General features: G+C 37.1%; 1 protein-coding gene across 3 annotated transcripts in view; it reads right to left on the bottom strand.

Annotated features, from left to right (window-relative positions):
- The window catches only part of LOC134820056 (E3 ubiquitin-protein ligase RMND5A-like), a 79,442-nt gene that overhangs the window by 17,275 nt on the left and 34,654 nt on the right, over positions 1–27,513 (bottom strand). The window contains exons 8-10 of one of the 3 annotated variants that reach the window (XM_063830245.1): positions 24,940–25,089; positions 24,567–24,673; positions 23,918–24,365 (exon numbers count right to left, since the gene is read on the bottom strand). The exons of the other annotated variants lie outside the window; for them this stretch is intronic. Coding sequence (XP_063686315.1) covers positions 24,209–24,365; positions 24,567–24,673; positions 24,940–25,089 — 414 coding nt within the window. The 3' untranslated portion in view covers positions 23,918–24,208. Of the gene's footprint in view, positions 1–23,917; positions 24,366–24,566; positions 24,674–24,939; positions 25,090–27,513 lie in introns of those variants that run through there. 3 annotated transcript variants of the gene reach the window in all.

Genomic DNA, 27,513 nt, shown 5'->3' with positions numbered 1-27,513 from the left:
TAGCGACTTTTTTCGTTAAATGGTAGCACCATGTAAACTCTGTCCACACATTTAAGAAATTTATATGAGGGATGTTTAAGACATCCTGACAAGAAATGCCGAATAGTCTAGCATTATTTTGTGAGCTGAATGTGTTTGGAATTGTTCACATATTTCATTGTTATAGGCAAATACAAATACAGAAGGCAGAAAATGGGTAAACTTTGTCACATACATTTGTATGATATCTCAACATGTGTGAAATTGAGTAAATTTAGTATACCAACTTAAACACCATATATTACTTACTATGGATCAATTAACAATATTTCAACCACACACCCGGTCATATAATTATTATATGGCAGTGATATGTTACATTGGCAAAATTTCAACACCTGAACATGGTAAAATTTGTAAATTTCGTCACAAAAAATATGATAACTTATTTGCTATTTGTTGGCAAAATAACTAGTTTATCGACATAGGTATGGTGATAAAAGTAAAATTATATCCTATTCGAGGTATGATTCTTCAAATAGGGGCAAGAAATGTAAATTTCGTCACATCAGCCCTTGCATTAGTTAGATAGATTTTCTTTCATATCAACAGTCCTTATTATAGTCGGAATGGATTTATACAAGAAATGTAGAAACCCATGCCAATTTTTCATCACATTGAAATTATACTGTTGGGGCAGGAAAAGTAAATTTCGTCACATTTCAGTAATTTAGTAAAATTAAACTCAGCATGTTAAACTTGAGTTCTAATTTGCTGAACAATAACCAACCAATAATTCCTGGAAGAAAAGTGAATTTTAACTGAGGTATGGTTCTTCAAAATAGGGGCAAGAAATGTAAATTTCGTCACATACGTCATTTTAAAATTTAGATAGATTTTCTTTCATATAATTAGTCCTTGTTATAGTTAGAATGGATTTATACAGGAAATATAGAAACCCATGCCAATTTTTCATCACATTGAAATTATACTGTTGGGGCAGGAAAAGTAAATTTCGTCACATTTCAGTAACTTAGTAAAATTAAACTCAGCATTGTTAAACTTGAGTTCTAATTTGCTAAACAATAACCAACCAATAATTCCTGGAAGAACATTGAATTCTAACCGAGGTATGGTTCTTCAAAATAGGGGCAGAAAATGTAAATTTCGTCACATACGTCATTTTAAAATTTAGATAGATTTTCCTTCATATCAATAGTCCTTATTATATTTAGAATGGATTTATACAGGGAATTTAGAAACCCATGCCAATTTTTCATCACATTGAAATTATACTGTTGGGGGCAGGAAAAGTAAATTTCGTCACATTTCAGTAACTTAGTAAAATTAAACTCAGCATTGTTAAACTTGAGTTCTGATTTGCTAAACAATAACCAACTAATAATTCCTGGAAGAACATTGAATTCTAACCGAGGTATGGTTCTTCAAAATAGGGTCAAGAAATGTAAATTTCGTCACATACGAGTAAGTCATTGTAAAATTTAGATACAATTTCTTTCACGTGAACAGTCCTAATTACAGTCCGAAATGATTAATACAGAGATACAGGAAATATAAAAACCCTCTGCCCATTTTATAATGTATGTAATATGTTAATCACAGACTATTTCATTCTATAATCATTTTTTCGAAATTTAACCTATTTACGATGTCATTTTGTGACGATGTTTATATCAACTGCCCTATACTTGAATCAACTGTATCCGTGTATCGTCCTTATATAAGAGTTTTCCCGCCTTCCAAACCAAAATCAGATATAAATGATTTCGGAAATTCACCCAGGAATTTCAAATTCCATATAATGTGACAGAATTTACATCATTTCCCAATAACCAAGTGCATGTATTTGCTAACTTTTCAAAACAACATATTTTAGGGCTATGATTGGCAGAAGAACCATCAAATAATGAGTTGAAAGGGTTTTGAGGACACCTCACAGTAGAAAAGAGGTCTCGTATTCTGAGTGTGACAAAGGTACGAAATATTGCCTTAAAGCCGTTCGATCCGTGCCCTTTAACCAATGTTGTATCATAATTGTTAGATTGACCTAATCTACTATATTTCAGACCAAGGAATGATAATTGGGCAGCTATGGTAAACAATGTCACAAAAATGTGACATTTTTTACATTATAGTGCCTAAAAGCAATACATTTTATTTCTGAGCAGTGCATATGGGAGTATGGGTCACGTGGCTAATGTTCAGAACTCATGAACACGCTAGATTAATAGATGCTAAAATTAAGCCACTATCGTCGAAAACGCTATTTTAGAAATTTACCAATATCCTCAAACTTCAATGAACGTGTCCTTATACATTTGAGTTCACAGCTGCACTTTATCAGATTATAATTTCAGTCCACTAATATTTGCTTCTCTTAAATCATCTCATTGTTTAACATTAAATTTGACCATATTTATTTTTATATATTTATTAGCATAATTTACAGCCATCTATATCTCTGAGAAACACTATCAGTGAACCTACCCCAGTATTGCTGTATTGGTTAGCAAACAGTAACATGTTAAGCGTGTATTATAAACCATGTCCTATTCCCCCCACCCCTTTTTCCTTAGCGAGTGATAACTAAATATGTGAATGACCCCTTACAAAGGATCCTGTCGTGCAGAAATAGTATACATCGAAGTACATACACTCATCTGCACACTAAAGTTACACTCGCTACAGTTCATCTCTCGGATTATTCCAGAATTTGCGCGCAAACACACGTGTTTGTCTCAAACAATGAAACAGTCTGTTTCATTGACATGTAGGTTGACACTCTCTCGTTGTGTACGTTTTGAGAACTTTTGTTTAGACTTTAGGGGCCATCTACTTGGGACGGTCCGTCAAAATTGCAGATTTTCAGACCACCCCGGGGGAGCACCCCCTCCCCCTGTCCGGATGTGTCCGAATTTTCCAAACCCCCTCCCCCGGACGTCCTGATTTCCAGCTACTTTAAAGAGTACAAATAAAACCAACTCACATTCATTGTTAATAAAATGTGTAGTCACTTAGAATAGACAATAATACATTTAGTGTCGAGACAAGTTTAGCACAGTTACATTAAGGTACTTAGTAGGTAGCCATCCAATGGAATAAGTTTTAAGGCAGTAGCAGAATATGCGAGTTGTGTCTCGGCTCTCATGAGCTGCCCTGGAAAACGACTTCTCGTTCAAAATACAGGGATCTAAACTTACTGAGTAATTAGTGTCAAAGAGTTGAAATAAATGCGACTTTTTCGTTAATTCTGCCAAAATTTCCGGACGTCCGGATTTTCAGAAACCACTCCCTATCACTGTCCCGGATTTGTCCGAAATTCCAAAACCACCTCCCCCTCCCTTTTTGCTGGACGTCCCTAAGTAGATGGCCCCTTAATATTTTATTTGATGCAGAATAGCTGACAGCAGCTACAATTGTACATTTGACTCAGTCTTTCTGTGCTTTCATATCTTAAGTCTGATATTTACTTTGCTCCTAAACCTTCTTTTAGTTCTGACAAAGCAAGATTTGCCATGATACACACACGATACAGCGACTTTTTATGTCGTCATCGCTGCATAATTTAGACTTTAGAGCCAAGGTACTAAGGCAGATAGCTGATATTCAGGGCTCTTTCCCCCTAGACGATTTTGGAGCCCGCTGTTTGACAATATTTACACTGACAAAAATTGGTCGACTTCTTTATCTTATTCTCTCACATTAAACAACATTAACCAGGTTTATTTTTTTCTAGAAATGACTATAATGTGACTATTGCATTGGATAGAGTTTTCCAATGGCATTGTTTTCTACCTATCTGACCTATGTTGAGTTTCGCCAAGACTTGACGGGACCATCACATCTTTGACCACCCCAAAGTCCTCACTCGTTGCGCCAACACAGCAGAGAGTTCGTGAGGAGGGGCCTATATCCCTGATCAGCGGCTTATCCTTTCGTCCACCACAACACTAACTCACACAGTAACTGATGACAATCCTTTCCAACTAATGCTCACTGAATTTATCCTCAGCGCTTCTGTTGACACAGCATGGCACCAGGTACTCCTCCCTTATTTTTCCCTATTTATTTTGTTATATTACACAAGCTGAACTGGCTCGAGGGATACCCTTGATTTTTACACGTACCTCATTATTCATCATATCAAGTTTAAGTATGTTAAATTCGATTCTAATCGAAATAAAATGGTTAACATTTGCAAGATAGTAACATTTGTTTTCACTTCAGGGACGGATCCATTGATCCACTAACTTTTCCAAAACAGTATCGAAAGATTGATCTAGAGCTTTGACAGAGTTTTAGCTCTTTATGTCTGCCACATTGACTTTCTGATGAATAAAGGAAAAAAATCGTAAGCCTTTTACAATATCTAGCGCCAGCCGGCGCGCGCGTTATTGACATTGTGTAGACCCCTTTGAAATTTTTTAAAGCTTTTAAAAACGGCCATTTCTTAGGATCGATGTCCTTAAAGTTAGTTGTTCAGATCATTCAGAGGTTATCGTTTAAAGTTTAGTTCAGTCTAAAAAAGAAATCTGAAAGAAGGTAAATATCTTAAACCTCAGCTGCTTTTCCTAATATGCGAGATGAGTCTGTCCGACCAAATTTTATTTGGTTAGCCGTCAGGGCAGAAACTCAGAATCTCAACGAATCTTTATTTAGTTGCTTATCTTAAAATCTGTTTCAGGTAGGTGATAAGGTGACGTTTGCAGAGCGGCGTCTATTAAATTACCATACCTTTATGTTTGAAGCTGAGACCGGCGGATAGTTTTAGTAAGGGAGGGCTCCTGCAGAGATCAATTCACGGACGCTAATGTTGCCTTGAATTATAGTATGATAACCGACAGAGTAAGTTTTGTATTATATGATAAGTGTTTGTGAAGTTAGTTGTAAATCAAGTCGGAGGTTTTTGTGATGTATAAGTATAATGTCTTGATAAATGATTCAAATTTCTGAATGTCTCTAAATAGACTTAGTGAAGACAGATTCTAATAGAAATAAATAGTTGAATAACGTATCGACATAACTACGTCATACTCATATCCTCAATAAATGTAATGGATTTGTAGTGTTGTAATTAGTTTAAGCTAAGTTAAAGTATAAGTGTGCAGAAGATAATATAATAGCAATATAATATTGTGCCCAGACCCTCCCAGATCTGCCTTCAGCTCCTGTCGTAGTCAGGGATTATAAGGAACTCTATCTACGTATCCTTTTTCATTCCTGACCCTGATTGTTGTACGTAGCTGTGACTTGTAATCTTCTCGATTCTCCCAGTTCAATTCATTTGAACAGCTTCAGGTAGCATTTAAACAACAATTGTTACATGTTTAAATCTGGAAATATTCTTCGATCGTACACTTCTCTACACTGTTTTACACCATACATAAAAAATCAAGAAAACAACAAATTTTTTGTGCAGCTGATTGAACGGGTCGGCTCGCTCCGCTCGCCAAGGGCCCCCCAAAGAAAAATCCTGGCTACGTGCCTGTAGTGGATACTAAGTAAAAAGGCTTCCATAAAAAAAAATTGCACATATTATATCTCGGTTCGGGATACTAGCCAAAATGACTTCTTTAAAAATTGAAATAACTCCAGTTTTTTGATATTCAGTTTTTTACTCTTTTTCTGAACTCTAGAATGTGACTGAGGAGTGATTATATTTGTCCTAGTATACTAATTAGCTAATATAGTAATCGGCTACAGACATATCTACGCCTATGTGGGACGCACACTAAAATTAATGGAAATAATTATCGGACTTTATTATTCACGGACCTTAATACCACAGACATTATTTTCACGGACATAATTATTCACGCTGAGGTCTTCAGTGTGAAAGTATGTCCGTGATAAATTATGACCAATAAGGTAGATAACATGCTTGTCCTTGCATTTTAGAGTTCCGTCTTAGCACCAGTTCTGTGTTGTTGACCATGATCTTTTGAGTCCTTGTCAAAGAGGACGGGGCAAATTTGCAGCTAGGTCCATTACACCTCTGTAATTGTCCTACATTCAAGGGGTTTCCAGTTGTCCCAGTTGTCGATTCTTTTCTAGTGTATACCGATTGAAGGATGTTTTCCTAGTGCAAATACTATCCGTTACATCCCCACATAACATTAACCTAGTAGCTTAATGACCAAGTTAAGTTCTTAACCAACTTTGTAAGACTAATGTTATCAAGAGTGTTGTACGGAAAATACGAGGCTCTGTTGTGTCTTATCCTCAGTGTCTCTGGTTGGATTTCCTGGGTTCTCAATAGACCTCTGTATTGCTTTCGGCTCGATTTCTTCTAGTTGTCACCGTTGTTGTTGTGTCCGCATCTGGCAAGATCCTCCTTTAGTTCGCCCAGGTCCTCTACACATGGTGGGGTTGGAAACTACATATGTATCTGATCTCAAGTAGTTCCTAGCATCTGTTTTCCTTTCTAAATAGCTTGTAACCAGATCTGATTTTCGGAGTCCAAGCTTAGAGTAAGGTCTAAAAAGTTTAACCTTGATTCTATATGGTTCTGTCAGTTTGATTTAGCCAGTTTGTTCAACAATTCGACAAACATTGTAAATTGTCCCGCTGTCCCCATCCACACTCCAAATATGTCGTCGATGAATCTCTCCCAAAAGTTTATCAGGGTCGCACTCTTTATCTTTTTGCTAACCTTTTTGAAGAGCAACCAATGCATACTATGCATGCATGCATTGCAATAGTAAACGTCCTGACACTTGTCTGGAGATACAGTTTCCAGTAGTAGGCATGAGGCAGGGAAATTAGTGTGTGACTGATTTAAGCAGTTGGTCACCAGAGTTCAGTTCGAGTACTAATTTTAAGGAAATTAGTGACGTTTTATTGCTAATAAAATTGATTTGAATTCACGTATTTTTGTTGACGTTAACAAGGCTCATACCTCCCCCTCCTGTCAGCAACCGTCAGCATTTCCAAATACCCTTTTCCCTCGGCTGCTGACGTCATACATGAACGCTCGCTTATGTTAGCTATACATTTTGTAACAGCAACATTTACATTGTATTATGTATTATATTGTATTAATGTAATTACATTAAATGACGGGTGGGCGACAATTTACCCCCCAACAATTAACCCCCCGACAATATAATTTAATACAATTAACCCTGACCCTGACCCTGACCCTGACCCTGACCCTGACCCTGACCCTGACCCTGGACCCTGACCCTGACCCTAACCCTAACCCTAACCCTAGCCTAACCCTGACCACTGACTCTGACCCTGACCCTGACCCTAACCCGATCAATTTGACCCAGTGTAATTACATGGGGGTCAATTGTCGTACTAAGTCCTAGATTTCGCGACAATTGACCCTAGTTTAAATTACATAGGTAGGGGGTCAATTGTCGGTGGGTCAATTTTCGGGGGGCCAATTGTCGTAATAAACCCTAGATTTTCGCGACAATTGACCCCAGTGTAATTACATAGGGGGTCAATTGTCGGGGGGTCAATTCACAATTGTCGCGGTACCTCAATGACATGTACTTTTTCAGGATCAAGTCAAAGTCAGGCCTGCAGCGACGAGCCCCTTCCTTTCGGATTGTGAAGTGTAATGTTAATGTTTTTAATGTAGCTGTTTAACGTCGAAAATTGTTAGTTTGAAAAATTTTTTTGAGAAGCAAAAAAATTAATTTTGAGAAGTGTTTCCATTTTTTTAAAAAAGTCAGGCAGGGGGCCCGTTTGTTTTTTAAATTTATTTTTTTTCCAATACTTTGACCTTTGCCCCGCTTTTAAGTTGAAGTCCCCTTATAGTAGGGGGGTAGTACGGAAAAAACTGAATACTGTTTTTTTTTAAACCCTAAAAAAGAAATACAAATTTTTTGGGTTGTGAAACCTTTGTTCGCATAGAAACAAAAGTATAAGTTGAAAGAGCGGGGAAAGTTAATCCCTGTTTCGTGATGATTTTTGTTTGTACAGGGGGGGCCAAAAAATTTAAGTACCCAAAACTTTGGGCCTTAATAGCCCCGGGCCCGGGGTTTTATATTTGAGACTTTTTGCTTTTTGCGGGATGGAAAACTGTATTTTAACGGTTCGAGGTTCCGCGTCAAAATTTAAAAAATTTCGAATATTTTAAAACCCCCCCCAAAATTCAATTTTTAAAAAAAACCTAAATTTTTTTCCCCTCTGAAAAAAGCTGAACGCCAAATTGTTTTCGGGAAGACGGTAGTTTATCAAATTTTTGAATAAAAATCGGGAAAACCTAAAGGCAAAACGGAGTAGAAATGACGAATTTAAAACAAGAATTTTCTGTATCTCGTTTCCCAAAAAGACTGGGTGTTTATGGGGACACCGTAAACCACGACCCCCAAAAATTTTGGGCACCCTCAACAATTCCCATAATTTTTTAAGGGGGTGGGTTAAGGGGGTTAACCCTTTTATCACTTGTTTGGGAAAAACCAATCACCTAAAATAAACCCCGAAATGAAAAAACCTTAAATGCTCTTATCTCGGTAACTGAAAAGGGGCTACAGTTCAAATTCTTTCAGGACAAACTTAATTCGAAGGGGGCCAAACACAATTAAATTTAACATTTAGCTTGACCCGGGCCCTATCCAAATTTTAAAAATAAATGTTAAAATGAACTTCCATTTAAAAAAATGAACGCAAATTTTTTTTTCCCGATTTGAAAAAATTTCCTCGAACCAGTGGGGTACTAAGTCATCCCAGAAGGAAGTATTTAAATTGGGCACCCCATTTATCAGCTAAAAAAAATTTCCAAATTAGGGGTATTTATTTTTGGGGCCCCCCGGGTACAATTTTAAAATTAATCGTTTTATTTTACCGAAATTTCCCTGTATTTTCGTCTAAAAGTAAACCCAATACCAAATTTAAAAAAAACAAGAGGCATTTATACCCCTTCGAAAAAGTATAAATAATCGCACACGATGTACGTGCCCCCGGGGGTTTAAAAACCCAACCAATTATCAGCCCTGCGGGGCGCCCACGAACCATCTTATGTGTGCTGTCTGTATGTGTTTTATCCTACTTGTGAAACAAGCGCGCACGCGGGAAAACGCTTAGGCACTTTCCCTATGTGAAGCCTCCCCAGGGAAAAAACCCCAAAAATTCCAGAAAATTTTTTTTAGTTCCTGGCACCCAAATTTTTTTAAATTTTCTTTCCCCCTTGAGGGTTTTTCCAATTAGAATTAGACCTCTCCGGGGGAATCACAATTTTCCAGAATTTATTTTATTTCCTGGCCCCCAAAATTTTAAATTTCTTTTCCCCTTAAAGGGTTCCAATTGGGAATTGGGGCCTCTCCATGGAATCAAAATATTCAGTATTTTAAATTTCTAGTTCCTGGCTTCCAAAAATTTTTAATTTCATTCCCCTTGAGGGTTTCCCAAAATTAGAAAATTAAAGACCTCTCCTTTGGAAACCCGTTTTCCCAGTATATTTTTTTCTAGTTCCGGGCATCCAATTTTTTAAATTTTTCACCCCCCCTTTGAGGGTTTCCAATTAGAATTAGGCCTCCCCCTGGAATCAAAATATTCCAGTATTTTAATTTCTTTTCCCTGGCACCCAAAAAATTTTAATTTTTTCCCCCTTAAAGGTTTCCCCAATTTAAAAAATTAGACCTCCCCAGGGAATCACAAAAATTCCAGTAATTTATTTCTATTTCCGGGGCACCCAAAATAATTTAATTTCTTTCCCCCTTGTGGTTCCAATTAAAAATTGGGCCCTTCCCAAAGGAATCACAATTTTTCCCAGTAAAATTATTTTTATTTCCGGGAACCCCAATAATTTAATTTCTTTCCCCCCTTGATGGTTCCAATTAAATTTAAACCCTCTCCATGGAACAAAAATTTTTCCCCCTAATTTTTTTTCTATTCCCCTGGAAAACCAAAATTTTAATTTCATTCCCCTTGATGGTTCCAATTGGAATTGACCTCTCCAGGGAAACACAGTATTCCAGTATTTTTAAATTTCTATTTTCCCTGGCAACAAAAATTTTAAAATTTCATTCCCCTTGAGGGTTTTCCAATTAAAATTTGGGCCTCCCCCGGGGGAAATTCAAAAAATTTAATTCCAGTATTTTTTAATTTCTATTTCCGGGAAAATTTCCAAAAATTTTTTAATTTTCTTTTCCCCTTGATGGTTCCAATTAAAATTTAAAGACCTCCCCAAAAAACCAATACCCCCCGAATATTTTTTTCTAGTTCCGGGCCCATCCAAAAATTTAATTTAAACCCCCCTTTGAGGTTTTCCAAATTAAATTAGACCTCCCCAAATAAAAAACCCAGAAATTCCAAAAATTTTTAATTTTCTACCCTGGATCCAAAAATTTTAAATTTTCCCATTCCCCTTGGGTTTCCCCAAAGAATTGGGCCCCTCCCCAGGGAATCACAATTTCCAGTATATTTTTTCAACCCCCTTTGGCATCCAAAAATTTTAAAATTTTTCATTCCCCCTTGAGGGTTCCAATTGGGAATTTGCCCCTTCCATGGAATCCCCCAATTTTCCAGAATATTTATTTCTAGTTCCTGGCATCCAATAATTAAATTTTCATTCCCTTGAGGGTTTCCCCAAATTAGAATTAGGCCTCTCCAGGAAATCACAATTTTTCCATTATTTTTATTTCTTTTTCCCCTGGCACCCAAATTTTTTAATTTTCATTCCCCTTAAATTTCCCAAAATTAGTTTTTGGGCCCCTTCTCCTTTAAATTTCAAAAAATTTCCAGTATTTTTTTTCCCTTGTTCCTGGCACCCAAAAATTTTTTAATTTCTTTCCCCCTTTGAGGGTTTCCAATTAAAAATTAGACCTCCCCAGGGAATCACAATTTTCCAGTATATTTTTTTCCCTTTTTTCCCTGGCATCCAAAAATTTAATTTCTTTTCCCCCCGGGAGGGTTTTCCAATTAAAATAGACCTCCCCCGGAAAAACAGAAATTCCAGTATATTTTTTTATATTTTCCCTTGGCTTCCAATAATTTAATTTCATTCCCCTTGAGGGTTTCCCCAATTTTAAAAATTAGGGCCTCTCCTTTAAAATAAAATTTATTCCAGATATTTTTAAATTCTGGGTCCTGGAAAAAATAATTTAATTTTTCCCCTAAAATGGCCCCCAATTAGAATTAAACCCCCCGGGAATCACAATATTCCATATTTTTAAAATTTTCTAGTTTCCTGGCTTTCCAAAAATTTTAAATTTTCTTTCCCCTTGAGGGTTTTCCAAAATTAAAATTTTGGGCCCTCTCCTTTGGAAACCCACAATTTTCCCATTAATATTTATTTCTAGTTTGGCACCCAATAATTTAATTTCTTTCCCCTTAAAGGTTCCAATTGAATTGGGACCCCCCATGGAATCAAAAATTATTCCATATTTTTTATTTTTGGTTCCTGGCCCAATAATTTTTTTTTCATTCCCCTTGATGGTTTCCCAAAATTAGAATTGGGGACCCTCCAGGGAAAAAACACAGTTTTCCAGTAAAATTTATTTCTATTTCCCCTGGCATCCAAAATTTTAATTTCATTCCCTTGATGGTTCCAATTAGAATTGGGCCCTCCCCAAGGGAATCACAATATTCCAGTTATTTATTTTATTTCCCGGGCCCAACCAAAAATTTAATTTCCCATTCCCCTTGATGGTTCCAATTAGAATTAGCCCTCCCATGGAATCAAAATTTTTCCGGATATTTATTTTAGTTCCCGGCACCCAAATAATTTAATTTCTTTCCCCCCTTTTTGGGTTTTCCAAATTAAAATTGGGCCTCCCCAAAGGGAATCACAATATTCCATAAAATTATTTCTATTTCCCTGGCACCCAAAAATTTTTTAATTTCTTTCCCCCTTTGTTTTTTTCCCAATTAAATTGCCTTCCCCAGGGAAAAAACCACGATTTCCAGTATTTTTAAATTTCTATTTCCCTGGCACCCCAATAATTTAATTTCATTCCCCTTGAGGGTTTCCCAAATTTTGAATTAGGCCTCCCATGGAATCACAATATTCCAGTATATTTTTTTTAGCCCCTGGAACCCAAATTTAATTTTAATTTTCCCTTTCCCCCGGGGGAGGGTTTTCCAATTAGAATTAGACCTCCCCAAAGGGAAAACAAAAAAATTTTCCCAGTAAATTTTTTTTCTATTTCCTGGCATCCAATAATTTAATTTCTTTCCCCTTAAAGGGTTTCCCAATTTTAAAATTTTGGGCCTTCCATGGAATCACAATTTCCCCAGAAATTTTTATTTCTAGTTCCTGGCACCCAAAAATTTAAATTTCACCCCCCTTTGGGTTTGGTTTTCCCAATTAAAAATTAGACCTCTCCAGGGAAAATTCACAATATTCCAGTAAAATTTTTTCCCTAGTTCCGGGGCATCCAAAAATTTTAATTTCTTTTCCCCTTGAGGGTTAAAATTTAAAATTTTAGCCCCCTTCCCCATGGAAACACAAAATTCCAGTATATTTATTTTTTTCCGGGGCACCCAAATTAATTTAATTTTTTTTCCCCTTTGGGGTTTTCCCAAATTAAAAATTAGGCCATCCAGGGAAATTTCAAAATTTTTCCCCCATTTATTTTTATTTTAGTTCCTGGCATCCAATAATTTTTTTTTCTTTTTCCCCTTGAGGGTTTTCCAATTAGAATTACCCCCTTTTCCAAAGGAATCACAATTTTTCCCCAAGTATTTTATTTCTATTTTTCCGGGCACCCAAAATTTTAAATTTCTTTTCCCCTTGAGGGTTTCCCAATTAAATTGGGGCCTCCCCAAAGGAATCACAATATTCCAGTATATTTATTTCTATTTCCCGGGCATCCAAAAATTTAATTTCTTTCCCCCCTTGAGGTTCCAAATTAGAATTGGGCCCCTCTCCAGGGAATCACAATTTTCCCGTATATTTTTTTTTATTTCCGGGAAACCAAAAATTTTAAATTTTTAATTTCCCCTTGAGGGTTTCCAATTAAAATTGGACCTCCCCCTGGAAACACAGTTTTCCCCAGTAAAATTTTATTTTGGGTTCCGGGGCATCCAATAATTTAATTTTTTCCCCCCCTTGGGGTTTTCCAATTAGAATTGGGCCCCCTCCCATGGAATCACAATTTTCCCAAAAAAATTTTTATTTCTAGTTCCGGGACCCAAAAATTTTTAAATTTTAATTCCCCTTGTTTGGTTTTCCAAATTTTAAAATTTAGACCTTTCCAGGGAAAACAATTTTCCCTTATTTTTTTATTTCTATTTTCCGGGCATCCAAAAATTTTAATTTTTCATTCCCCTTGAGGGTTTTCCAAATTAGAATTGGGCCCCTCCCAGGGGAATCAAAATTTTCGTATTTTTTTTATTTCCTGGCATCCAATAATTTAATTTCCCCCCCTTTATTTCCAAATTTTAAATTTAAGCCCCTTTTCCCAGGGAAAACACATTTATTCAGAATATTTATTTCTAGTTCCGGGGCCCAAAAATTTTTTAATTTCATTCCCCTTAAAGGTTCCAAAAAAGAATTGGGCCTCCCCTTTGGAATCACAAAAAACCAGTATATTTTTTTCTATTTCCCCTGGCATCCAAAAATTTAAAATTTTTCTTTTCCCCTTTTGATTTTTCCCCAATTAAATTAGCCCTCTCCAGGGGAATCAAAAAAATTCCAGTATATTTATTTCGGGTTCCCGGCATCCAAAAATTTAATTTCTTTCCCCCTTGAGGTTTCCAAAATTAGAATTGGGCCTCCCCCATGGAATCAAAAATTTTCCCAGTATATTTTTTTTCTAGTTTCCCTTCCCACCCAAAAAATTTAAAATTTTTCTTTCCCCCTTGTTTTTTTCCCAATTAGAATTAAAACCTCCCCAAAGGAAAATCACAATATTCCAGTAATTTATTTCTTTTTTCCTGGCACCCAAAAAATTTTTTTTCCCTTCCCCTTGAGGGGTTCCAATTAAAAATTAGACCTCTCCATGGAACCCAACCAATATTCCAGTATATTTTTTTTCTAGTTCCTGGAAACCCAAAAAATTTAATTTCATTCCCCTTGGTTTTTTCCAATTTTAAATTAGCCCTTTCCCCAAAGGGAATCACAAAACCCCAGTATATTTATTTCTAGTTCCGGGGATCCAATAATTTAATTTAAACCCCCTTAAAATGGACCTTATCAAATAAAATTTGTCTGGTTTCCCCTGAAAATTTTTTTACGGGCTTTCTTCCCGGGAAAAAGGGTTTTTCCCAATTTTTTCCCTTGGGGCCCCCCAAAAGGGGAAATTTTTGGGCCGGGGGAGCAGGTGCCTTTAAATTTTGTTACTTTGGCCCCCGGGGTGTCCGGCATTCTAGAAACATGTCCAAACCAGGGGAAAAACTTTTTGGGCACTGATTTTGGGTTTTAAAACCCGGGGTTTTAAATTCTTCCCCCCTCCCAACACTTGAACTTCCCCTTTTGGGGGAACCCCTTTAATTCAAAGGGGATTCCCCACAAACGTTTTGATGGAAAACTTCGAAGCGATGAATTTTGCTTTAAAGTAGTTTTCCAGATTTCGTTTCCCTAAAGTAATTTTGTTAAAACATCTGAAAACATAAAAACCGGGATTTTGTGTTTTTTTTGGGAAAATTTTTGGGGGTTTCTTCCAAATTTTTACCGAGCTGATTGAATGCCCGGGGCTTTTGGTCCGTGCAGAAAAAGCCCCCGGCCAATATTCCCATCACTTGAAATAACGACCCAAGGTAAAGTAAAAGTTGTGACTTGGGGGTTAGCCTTTGCCCTCCCACGAATGTCCCCCGGGAAGATGTTTCCCAGTAAAACGGCCTCTTGTGATTTTTCCCTTTCCCGATGGCCAAAACCTCTGTTTTCTTCGAAATTGATTCTGGGGCCACCCCTGAGCCCCCCATCCCTTGCTTTTAAAAAGCTCAGCGCCCTGGGACCGTCCTTGTGTTGCCATGATAGCCAAATCTTTTCATAGTCAGAAACCCCAAAAAGACTGTATCCTGCCCAAAAGCTGGTGGTTAGCTCTCGCAGCACTCCCCCGTGTAAACCAACATTTTGGGGGTTTATTTCTCACCGCTGCGCAGGGAGGTTGATGCAAAACAAAAAAGATAGGTGGACCCTGAATATCCCCCTTTCCCGAACCCGATGTAACGTCAAAAAAATCTGAGAGCCACCCCTTTTTGTCTTTACAGAGCTGACGGTTTCCGCAAAAGAATGCTTTCATTATGGAAAAGTATTTACAAGGCAAGCCCCCAAAAGACTGAAAGCTTTCCAGTAAACTTCCCCTTAAAATGAAACGAAAGCAGCTTTAAAAATCAACAAAATTTTAAATACAGGGGGAGGTTAAAATCAATTTCCCGTTTTGATAATAGTACGGAAAAAAAACGAATAAATCTGTCAAAAGCAACCCTTTTTTTCCCGAACCCGCACTGAAACTCTCGGAGCCCGTTCTTCAAGCCCCCCATTCATCCGTTGCAAAAACTATTTTTAAAAGATAGAGTTTTTTTATGCCGGGAGGTAGGGTTTTTGCCCCGTTGTTTCCCAGCAAATGATTTTATCACCCCTTTTTTGGGACCCAAAACAAAGATACCCTTTAAACCCCCCCCTCTGGGAAAATTCTTCGTCTCCCAAAAACGTGCAAACGTTTTTTTCAAACCTGTTTTTAAAAGACCCCGGGGCCCCAAAACTTCAGCTGTTTTGTTGGAAATTTCAAACAAATTCCCGAGCTTTGTGATTCTTCAGACCTTTAAAGCCCCCAGAGATCTTGTTCTGCTAGGGGGAAATCACTATCAACCCGATTCCGGGAAAAAATTGGGCACCTTTAGCTCTAGCTGTCCCAAGGGCTGAAAGGTTCCCCCGCTCCAAACTGCGGGGGTTTTTTTTGTTCAGCGAATGCTCACCCCATCGGGTTTTTCCCCTTGAGAGCGGGGGAGAAAATTCAACTTCTCGGTTTTTTTCCCCTGACAAACAAGGGTTTACTTTCCCAAATCTTCTTGCCGAAAAAGGACGGTCATAATCCAGACCTCCCTCTGCTGACCGTGTTTAAGAAGCTGTTTCCGATCGGCTGCAACCCCCCCAAAAAAATTCTCATCGTCCTTCTTTAGCTCTTTTTTAAAACCTTTTATTAGAAGAGAATCCCCAGATTATAATTGAACCATCACAAGGGCATTTTTGCTTGACCCTTTCTCCGCTCCGAGAAGAATTCCCTTTTTCTTGTGACAAGTTTCTGCTTGTCAATCAAAATATGAAGTAAAAAATTAGTGATGTTCCGTTTAATTTTGTGATGTTAATTTCCCCCACACGATTTACAGAACATGTGAACCTACCTTTTATCTAGCCCTTTTTTTACCCCTTTTTTTTGATTTAAAAAATTTAAAAAGTACCCCCCCCAATACAAAAAAAAACAGATATGTGGATTTTGGGATGGTTAAATTCCTTTGCCTCTTGGGGGGTGTCTTTTCCAACCCCTCAACCCGTCGATGTGAAAGTCTTTAAAAACTTGCTGATCTTTGAAAGCTCGCACATACCCTTTGAAAAGAGGGCTTTTTTGGGGATGCACTCGGGATTTTTAAAAACCCCCGTTAAAGGGCCCGGCAGACTTTAGGCTGAATCCTTTTCCCTTTTCCTTCTTCCGGGGGTTGAAGTATCCCTTTAGAAACGGTAGCTAAGACATCCTTCCCCACCAGAGATGAATTTGGGAAGGTAGGCAAAGTTGATTGCATGCGATACTATTGTCTTTCATTTTTCCAGTATATAAAATACCTAAGAACACTTGAACCCGGGTCCTCCCCTTGCATGCCCCCGGCACGTTCTCCCCACATCCCTAGATTTCAAAAAACCCCTTTAGCAAGAGCTCCTTTCCCCTTTTTTGATTTTAGTTTTTAAAGAGGGGGGAAAGCGGTTTTTTAAATTTAAAGATTCCCTGTTTTAAAATTTTTAATTTCACCGCTATGATGTACAAGTGAAAAATTTTACCCTTTCAAAGGTTTTGTTTTAAAATTTTAAAGATGGATCACATTACTAATTTACTTTACTAAAATTTGTGACATGAATCTGATCTCCCTGGGCCCCCTAGTAAAGAGGGGGGGGGAAAATCGGCCCCTTTGACCGGGCAGTTAGTGGAATAGGGAATTTAAGCCTTTTTCCATTCCTTTCCCCTCTTTTTAAATTTAGGGAAAATAAGCAACCCAAAAATTGATAATCGCCTGCTATTTTCCCGAAACAAAATAAATCGCCTTAGGATGGGACCGGGTTTTTGCTGTTTAAGGGGAAGAACATCCAACAGGGGAAGGAATGTGGAATAAATCCCAAGCCCTGGGCCCTGCCAAAAGCAGCGGAAAAACTTCTCGGTGGGCCCCTTTTGCTTTTGGGGTTTTTCTGGGCATTTAGTGGTGGGAAAAGACCCCCCAAAGATTTTGGTTTAACTCTAGGGGTATTAGGAAAACCCTACTTAAAAAACGCCGGGACCCTCCCAAAAATCGCGATACACTTTTGGGAGGGGAAAGGGGCAAAAAAAAATCCAACCCGGGAGCCTTCCCCCAAAACCCTGGTAACGTTTCCTGTCAGGCTGTCTTAATCCTTAAAAAACAAAAATTTCTCTCCAAAACCCGGGCAACTTCCCCCTCCTTGCTCCAACTACAACCGAAATTTTCGTAAAAATTTAAACCCCTCACCCTTTTCATTTAGTCTCTGGGAAACCCCTTTTAAGTAACCCACCCGGTGTAAACTAAACTAGTTTTACTCATTCCACTTCAGTAAAAATGTTAAAGAAAACATTATAAAAGAGCTTTCCTCACTTTTAAATTATCACTCAACCCCGGCCCCTCTTCCCTTTCTTTATTTGGGGGGACTTAATTAAAAGAAACCCTCAATTAATTTTAAATTGTTAAATTTATCTTTGATTTTAAATTCTATTCGGGCTAAATTTTTTTAAATTTTTTAGTGCCCTGGGGGTGATTCCCTGTTATTAAATTTCGTAATGAAAAACTGTTTTAAATTCCCAAAAGAAATTTTTTTTAGTTTTTATACAAAAAATTTTTTTTGGGTTAAGAGAAAAGGAAGTTTTGATACTATGGTTTTGTAAAACGCTGCTTTGCTTTTAAAAAATTTTCCCGGGTTGATGTTTTAAAAGGGGGGTGGTTTTAAAAATTTTTAAATTTGGGGTAGACGTTGCGAAAAATATGATTTGACGCCCAAAACCTTTTTTTTATTTTTTGAAATAATAAAAAATAATTAAAAAAAAATTTTTAACACTGTTTTAAGTTGTAAAAAAATTTTCTCAGCAGTTTTTAGAAAAACAAAAAAAGAACAAAATGATTTAAGTGGGCCCCAATACCTCTATCCCAAATTAACGCCCTTTCCCCGCAATACACATATATTAATATAAAAAATTTATAAAAAAGTAAATTCACAAATATTTTTGTTAAATAAAGCAGTAGTACACAGGCCCCTTTTAAACATTTTTTGTAAAACCCGAAATGTTTAGCCCGTAAATTAAATTTTTTTGTTTTTTTTTTACACATGTTTCCCCTTAGTTAATTTTAAAAACTTTTTTTACCGGGAAATACTGTATTTTTTTTTTAAATTTTTAATCCGACCCAGGGTTTAAAAATTTTTTTAAAGTGGTTATCTTTTAAATTTTAAATTTTGGGCCAAATCAATCAATGATGCTCGTTCCATTTTAAAATTGTTCCTAATTAACATTGTTATCTTCATCCATGATCGCTAATAAGCTTAATGACATTGTTTGTAATTTAGTACTTCTTTTTCACTTGTTTACAAAAGAAATATGACTCAAAATTTTCAGCTCAGTACCTTGGTCGAGTGAAATCGTTTCTGCTCAGATGTCCGCTGGAGTACTTCCTCCGCTGGAGTACTTCCTCCGCTGGAGTACTTCGTAATGTTGTTTCTCTAAGGATGAACAAAGGTAGTACAAAATTTAAGATTGTAAATCTTTAGAATCATACTTTCTAGCGCCTAATCGTTCAAAATCTGGCGAGTATATCTGAGATAATTAAAACCGATTGAGATTTGAAAAGTTACTTACATTGTACAGTCAAAAATTATATTTTTAATTTTCAGCATAGTGATTTACACGTCTACATAGCTGGGAAAGATGAGGTCATAGATGATGGTAAACCCCTTAGAATGAATGAAGAATGGTGCAGTAGCAAGTTGTTGGGTTCTCTGCTAGAAAGTAGGAAAGATGTCACCAGAAGAATCATGTTAGCCAATGTAGCATTCCAGAACTTCAAGAAGGTCTGGTGCCAGAGTAAGATCCCCCTACAGAAGAAGCTGAAGGTCTATGAGGCCCAAGTAGTATCTATCCTCATATGTATAACTCTAGTTGCTGGGGAATGCCTAAATCGTACTGGGACAAACTAGATGCATGTCACCGTAACCACCTCGGAAAGATCATGAATGTCAGCTGGCCACGCATTATGATGTCCAAAGATACCCTCTACAAACAGAGTAACTCTACCCCTATGTCTGAGCGTGCTGAGTTATCTAGGTGGAAGATGCTAGGACACATACTGAGGAGCGATGAAAGATCACCAGCTCAAGCTGCGCTGTGTTTTGCTGTCGAGATGTGTAGTGAAGTTGGTAGACTCGGGGCTCACAGACGTAACCTCCTGCACCACCTGAAGGTTGACCTCTGGAAGCGCTTCATCTTGCTGGAGTCGCGTCGTATGATGATATTCTCCATTTGAGAGAACTTGCTAGTGACCGTGGTTATTGGAGTAAATTGTTTAACTTTATACTTGAGTACAAGTCAATTTGATTATTGGGACATATAATTTTACAAAGGATCACGTTTCGGTTCTAAATTATTTTAGGATTGTTGACATTTGTAAGATTGACATGTTTGATAATAAGCATAGTGATGAGAGAGGGCTATTAATGTGTGGGATTTCTGCTGCTTTGTTACAGTCATCTGACTTTTTCATTTTTACTCGGTGAGTTTCTGAGGAAAGAGTTCTGCTAAAAAAGATAAAAAAGATATGCACGCGAGAGATGTTTCCTCTGAGATTATGCTGATGCCGGATGCATCACAAGCACATATTATTCGAACTGCAAATCGGAGAATTTTTTTATAATCCTGAACTTAATTTAAAATCCTTACTTAAAATCAGTTCTCATCCAATACTTTACAGATATTGCATCTAAGAGAGTAACAGGACGCTCGCAATATCTTGTATATATATATTTTCTTGTGTTTGAAGTCATTATATCTCAAGTTTGGCACATATAAATTCTCCCAAACTCTCACACATTATCCGTCATATAGCCTTGTAACTATCTAGAAAGTTTAAAGAAAATCTATCAGTCAGACCTTGAGAAAATCAAAAATATATTCTAAGTTATTCACTAAAACACTCTATTTTCGAACTTTTTATTTTAAACAGATTTATCGTTCTGGTACCGAAATGCTTTACCATAATAAACGTACGGCGCGAGAACATTTCCTCGTCCAAAGTCTGACAGTTAACAACATGCGTAGGATTCCCTCAAGATCAGAGGTGAAAACGTAATCGCCACCTCCCTAAAATTGAACAAATTAGGTGATTTTAAAGAATACGCCGGTAAAATCTCTAAAAAAGTGTGTATCTAGAGCAAAACGCGCAGTTTTGCTAGTACTTTAGTTAAGTTTTCGAAATTGTCCCACATTCAAACAACGATTTGGCGCCCCCCTAAGACGGCGCCCCCCTGCACAGCGGGGTCAGCAGGGCCTTTCGTTACGCCACTGCAACCCTCCATCGAATCACATATATAACTTTCAAGTTGAATTTTGTATCTTTGAGTTTAGAATTGAAAATTAAGTCCCAAGGTAAGATTTACAGTTTTATTGCTTATAATTTTTTTAAAAGTAAAATACAATTTTTATTTTCCACAGAAGAATTAATGCATAATCAATATTGAATTATAAATATCCGATAATTTCATTAATAATCATTACACATAAAAAGTTGCTTTGTAAAATCAAAAACGAAGGGCGCAGTTTATATCTCCGCCAAAAGTACACTCCCCAAATTGCGCGCATTGCTATAACTTCTTTCAAACTTCATGAATCGAGATAATTTATTTTGCAATGTATTCAGAGTTAATATATGCACCTATACAAATCACTTGGAAAACTTTTGAAAGAGACTAACAAGCTCAAACATGCTACTGACGTATTTCTCCATAACAATTAAGCACAATAGCGTGAAAAGCTTTTGTCGAGGTGCCTCGAAAGTGATTTTAAACGATTCCCCGTTCAAACGTTGACATACATTGCATGCCACTAGTTTCGCGCCGATATTTGTGGTACGTAACATGTATCAATTCAAACGTGCTTCATTGCATTGTATTATGTATTACGAGTCTTTCCACATGGAAATTACTATTATACCCGCAAGTATATTATGTACTATGTGGAAAGATCGTAACTTAGTATATGCTACTGTGAGTGTCACCTTGAAAATGCTCAAATACGTTTTTTATCACGTTGCGACCCCCACGGTCGTTTCACTATAGTCCTGTCGATACAGGGGGAGCCGCGCACTTCGTGCGCGGCGGGTCATACAACGTATGACAAAATACGTTCAAATGCTATACTACAGTAAGTGCATTTCGTCTGACATTTAACATAATAAAAATAATAATACACGCAATACAATTATAATTTACTGTTTTCGTATAAATATATAGTTTTCGTATATATATATATATATGTTTTCGTTCTTTACTTAAAATTTTGAGATTAGTCTTCTTCGTACGACTTTATTATTTGTTTGAAACTGAGTTACGTTTTAACTTTCAATTCAATCCTTTCAATTTGTTGATTCCCATCTTCTGTAAATTAAATTTCTACACATTACAACTCGCTGATCTCTTGTATCACGTGGTGAGCCCCACTGTCGCTTCACTATAGTAGAGTTTCGACGATACAGGGGAGCCGCGCACTCGTGCGCGGCGGGTCATACAACCTATGACAACTGATCTCTAGATTAGGCCCCTGTTCATAGATTTCCAAAATTTGGTTGGATCAAAGAAACAACATCAAATTCACTTAGCAGGACGAACAAATGAACGTATTAAATGACTCCGCGGCATAACCATTGACCACTAATTGTTATATTATATTATATTAGGTGTAACTACGGGTATTTGCCTCACAGAATGGCCAAAAAAGGAAGGTCTGATCTCTCAAAGTCACAAAACACACTTTATTCCAGTTTTTATCTCATAAGAAGCTAAGTTGACACTCATATTTTTCTTCCCGCGGGTTCATTTATTCTCATAATCATTTTTTCTTTGAGAAAAATTGGCCGGAAAATCTTCCTCCAAAAAAACTTGGAGGACTTCGCCGCTTCGACGCGCCGCGCGAACTAGCATTCTTGCTTCGCATCGACGATCGTTGCTCTGCTTCGCAAAGCAACGATCTCGACGGATTGACATCGTCAATCAACAAAAAAACATGCCTCACAGAATGGCCAAATCTGAATTTCTATAATTTTGTTGATGGAGATACTTTTTAAATTTCTATCACCACACGTTCTTAGAAAACCTATTAAGGAATGGGGTAATAACCTAAAACTCACGAAAAAACAGAGCTGTGAAAAATTATTTCACAAAAAAGAAAAAATGCCTGACAAAATTGACGGATGTTACTCGTCTAAGTTTCTTCGAAGTAGCGCGCGCCGCTTTCTTCTCGAAACGATGGCAAGAGCTACGAAGTAGCGCGCGCCGGGCCAGATCATTAACAATGGTCAACTGACAAAATGGCAAAAAAAAAGAAAACGAGAAAATTTATTTTTCTAAAACCTTTGGCTCTTGTTTCAGGCATGCTGCTGGTATTAATATGCCTTGTTAACACCCCCATATAGGTGAAATTTCTTAGAACTGAATAAAAAGGGCATAATTTCCTACACCAAAAATGGCCATTTTGTGTGGCGTTGTTCATATTCCCTGATTTCATGATTTATAACCTTGATCATTCGGCTGTAAAAACACTCCATCTAGTGGCCATCTGGGGTGTTATTGTATAATAAATAGCTTGTGAATACTTTAGACTTATGGTTTCATTGAATAAAAGGAGTTTAAAATTTTGGCCATTTTGTGAGGCATATTTTGGCCATTTTGTGAGGCGTTTAGCTATTTTAACATTTTGTTTCTTCCTAAATTGAAGAATGTTCGTTTTGTTTGATGAATACTATTCTTTAAACATCTTCTGTCATACTGGTGCCATAAGTTCTCACCAAAATGCAAACTTAGTTCAAAAATTTGAAAACAAATTTTGTGAGGCATATTTTGGCCATTTTGTGAGGCGTGTAGCCATTTTAGCATTTTTTTCTTCCTATATTGAACAATGTTCGTTTTGTTTGATGAATACTATTCTTTGAACATCTTCTGTCATACTGGTGCCAGAAGTTCTCACCAAAATGTAAACTTAGTTCAAAAATTTGAAAACAAATTTTTCAGTGCTCAAAATTTTTACATAAACAGTCATATTTTTGTAGGTTTACAACCTACCAGGACGCGCGCCGAGTTGGACTCGTCGACGGTCCAATATATGGAACAGATATTTTACGAGTATCACCCGTTAATCATATTTATGCCAGAAAATGTGGTCCTAGTTAATGATTTCACCACAGGAAGTGTTGCCAGAAGACTTTTGTTTCATATGGTATCCACAAAACCTACCAGTCTTTAAAAAAAATTAGTTACAAAAACATTTACAAATTTGGCCATTCTGTGAGGCTAGCCATTCTGTGAGGCATTTACCCGTACTAAATAGAAACGATCACAGATCAATCCGGCCGGCCAGCCAGTCTATCCACACGCGCATTAGGAACGCGCAGCGAAGCCGCGCCTTACAACAAAATAAATCCAGTAAAATATCCTCGCGGCTTACAAAAAGCAGTATATTATCAGGTACCAGCACATTAGAGTCTTCAGTAATATATATTTTTCGAGTAGTTCTCCCGTAGAATTAAAAACTGTTATATTTTGAAACAATTACAAACTGCATCAATAAATTTTACAATGTCAGTCTATCAACATTCGAAAATCGCCCCAGCGATCATTTCGATGGATACAAATAAACTAATAAAAGTAAGCACTATTTAATAAGCAAAGCCCCGATATTTTTATGCATTTAATACTTATACACAGTTTTCAGTTTTCCTCAAAGCAACCTATCCTGTTGGATTCAAAGGTCTTCAAAAGCACGAACAAGGTTTAGAAAAGTCCAGGTGACTGGCGCCCAAATATGTTCTCTCAATATTTTACAACTTTAACAAAAAATACTCAGAAATAAATCTGTTTAGCCTCACTCGGACTCGTTTCTTGGGGACAGTAAGGGCACTTTACTTTGTTTGATATAGCAAGTCTCTTTAAAGCGTCGTTTGAGATCACGTGACCGCATTCCAACCTCATCGGAGGGTTTGATTTTGTGCACTGAGCTCTGGAAAACAAACAAATTAATTTTGTTATCTGCTAAACTAGTTGTTGTGTTGATAAAAACAGTTTTTTTAAAAATCTTGTGCCAAAAAACATGGAAATAATATTTACTTGTCTCTTACAAGTAAACTATTAAAATTCTACAACCTTTAATTGACAACAAAACTGATGACAGTAAATTAAATAAAGCTGAGTAAAATATTACCTGAGTATGGGACATGCGAATAAAGAGTGGAACTGACAGGAAGGTCCTAGATCTACTTCACACGGCAGTTCATCTTTCAATCCCCACAACTGTTTTGCTTCCATTACCTAAAATTATTCACAGTTTATCAACATTAATCTTCACATGAATAGCAAGGTTAAGTTCAATTGTTATTTTAAAGTTTTTGCGACATTGTTTCATTTAACCAGTACCCAGTCGTATAATTCCTAGCCAATTTGGTTGATAACTGTAGACTCATACTAGACAAAGAAACTACAGAACCTTCACAAAATTCCTCGAAATTCTAAACATCCATTAAAGAATAAAAATAAGTAAAGAAATAAATAAAGAATAATAATAAGTAAGACTGAACCTGTCTGATAGAGTTGAGTGCAGGTAAAGCTTTACACCCAGCATCAACAGTGATTGAGAGAGGTGACTCTTTAGATAGACCCATTAGAGAGCACGCCTCTTTAGTGAACATCTCACAGATATCTACCCAGTGTTGAGGATCCATCAAATCCTGGGGTGGACAAATCTTATTTTACGAGTCTGTTGATCTGTTTGTTTCACAGGACATTATCAAGTTATCAATATGAAATGCTTTTCACCGTACCGGAAAATAGCAATCTCAGTAAATTGCAGGCATGTTGCAGAAAAATATAACCTGTCTTTTTTGTTGGAACTAGTGGTCTAAAAGTTGTTTATCTTACGAATGATTGTCTTTACATTGTATATGTGTATTGTGTTAAACTTTCATATAATATTTTAGTTGAAAGATTCGTTTAGTGGTTAGGACCCTGCGTTGTGTCCGCAGTAATCCAGGTTTGGATTTTGGTCACAGCACTTTTAGAAGAAACTACCGGTATATATTTAACAACTTTATGTTTATCAAAATGATTTGAGTACAATATCAAAGTGCGAATTCAGTAATTAATTAAAATCAAAGTTTTTGTAGGGTTTAGAATAGGCTTCGTCTAATGTAAACAGTTGCTGTAATAGCTATCAAGTAATAGCTGCTATATTATACACAAAAACACCATATTAGATTGCTAATTAGTGTTTATACACAGGATCACTTTTATCTAGTTTAAGATAATGTTATCGCACCAAGTTACTTAGCAATGAACACGTTCATAGAGATAACACTTGCAGCACCAAAGTCCATTATACCAGGACCCGGCACATCATGCCATGCCAAGGGACTCAAGAACACTGCTGCAGGTTGGACATGTATGTTCTCAGCTTGAACCTCACGGTGAAAGTGAAAGTCTTTGGTGCTTTCCTCAGGATCAGTACAAAGACTGATGTCCAATCCAGTTTCTTTGTGCCACGAACTTTTTAGGATGATGCCACATTCTCCTGGTATTGGACACTTGGTGCCATGAGAACTATATTCCACAAGGTATTTCCTAATATTTGGTCGGGACATTTTGGTTAAGGCAAAGGGTTCGACATCATCAAACGAAGCAAACTCTTCGTGCCACTGGTGATTTTTTTTAGTGACTATGTCTTTGCAGTCTATGAGACTGTTCATAAGAGAGACAAATGCTGTGCTTCGACTTCGGATAAATATGCTCATGAATTCGAAAAAGCCAAGAGGGATTGTTTTCCAATTTCGCTTTTGTTTGATATCCACGATTTTTTTAATCACCTCTGGTGAGCATTGCTCAGGAATTAGAATTGTGTGCGCATCCATCCAAGCCATAAGACCTTCCACAAACATCATGAGATTTTTTATATCCGGAGATTGGCCCATCCAGTTGATGAAATCTTCAAATCCCATACTGCAATCTAAATTATGGAGCTTCTTTAACGAGATCTCTTTTACAAGCGGCGTATCTTCTGAAACAATGGCGATGCTCTCACCCTCGCCAGCAGTTGCAGGTAATGGAGCTTCAAGATTCAGCTCAAGCGCTTTTTAAGTTGATGCTCTGTACAAATCAAATATCCATTTGTAAAGCTCCGGGGACTCACTCAAAACTTCTCTCAGCAGATCAAATAACCGTTCAAACATGTCCACACTATGCAGTCTGTATCTGGACAGGTTACAGTTGTCTAACAAATACTTGGTTTCGTCAGGAAACAGTTTCGTGTCAGTTTCTAGCTGGGCGGTAAGATTGTCCGCAATGGGCTGAACTATGCAAGTTATTTGGGTTCCTGCCAATTCTATCAGGATGTCAAGCTGGTTGGTGGAAAATGTTCCGTTAATTTCCAAATATTTGCTGATAAACTGCTGCTCCCATTTTAAAGACCTTATCTTCTCAAGTGCAACATCTTTAACTTTGGTCGAATCCAGTTTAGCTTTGCAGACATATACAGCTTCCTCGAAAAGGAATAGTAGATCAGAATAAGATGGTTCTAAGATCAGATCAGTAATCTGAGAGAACTGCTCCTCACACTTGGTCACCAGCCACGTGACTTTGAACACGTGAGCCATCTTGTTGATATCTCTAAAAGTATCTCTGCTCAAACCTGTTGCATCTCCCGTGTAGACAGCTTCAACAAAACCCTGGACCGCCTGTTTACTGAACTCCTTCATGTCCAGACTAGTGAGATGCAATTCAGTGGTCATGTGATCTATGACAGGGCTGTTGAAGGAGAGGATGACAGAGCTTGCTTTCACTGCCTCCCCTTGGCTGGCAACTAGGATTAGATTACTGTGGGTGGGAGATTTTAACAGGCGCAGTCCAAAGTTCATAGGGGTGTACACTCTCTTCGGATCTTCAATCATCTTTAATATTCCTAAACAAATTGATACAGTACGCGGTTTAGGTTTCCTATTTAGTGAAAGTCTTACAAAATAAACACACAGACTGCTGGCCGATATGGAAATTTTATAATGCATGCTGTAAGCTGTTATGGAGTATTGAACTGCAGGACATTCTAGTAATCCTCATTAATGTAATACTATATTATACAGTTATACTATATTATGAAAACCAAA

Source organism: Bolinopsis microptera, chromosome 8, assembly GCF_026151205.1.
Source record: "Bolinopsis microptera isolate Bmic1 chromosome 8, MBARI_Bmic_1.0, whole genome shotgun sequence".
Classification (NCBI taxonomy): domain Eukaryota; kingdom Metazoa; phylum Ctenophora; class Tentaculata; order Lobata; family Bolinopsidae; genus Bolinopsis; species Bolinopsis microptera.
The sequence above is the reverse complement of the archived record's forward strand: the minus strand, read 5'-3'. Positions and strand labels throughout refer to the sequence as shown.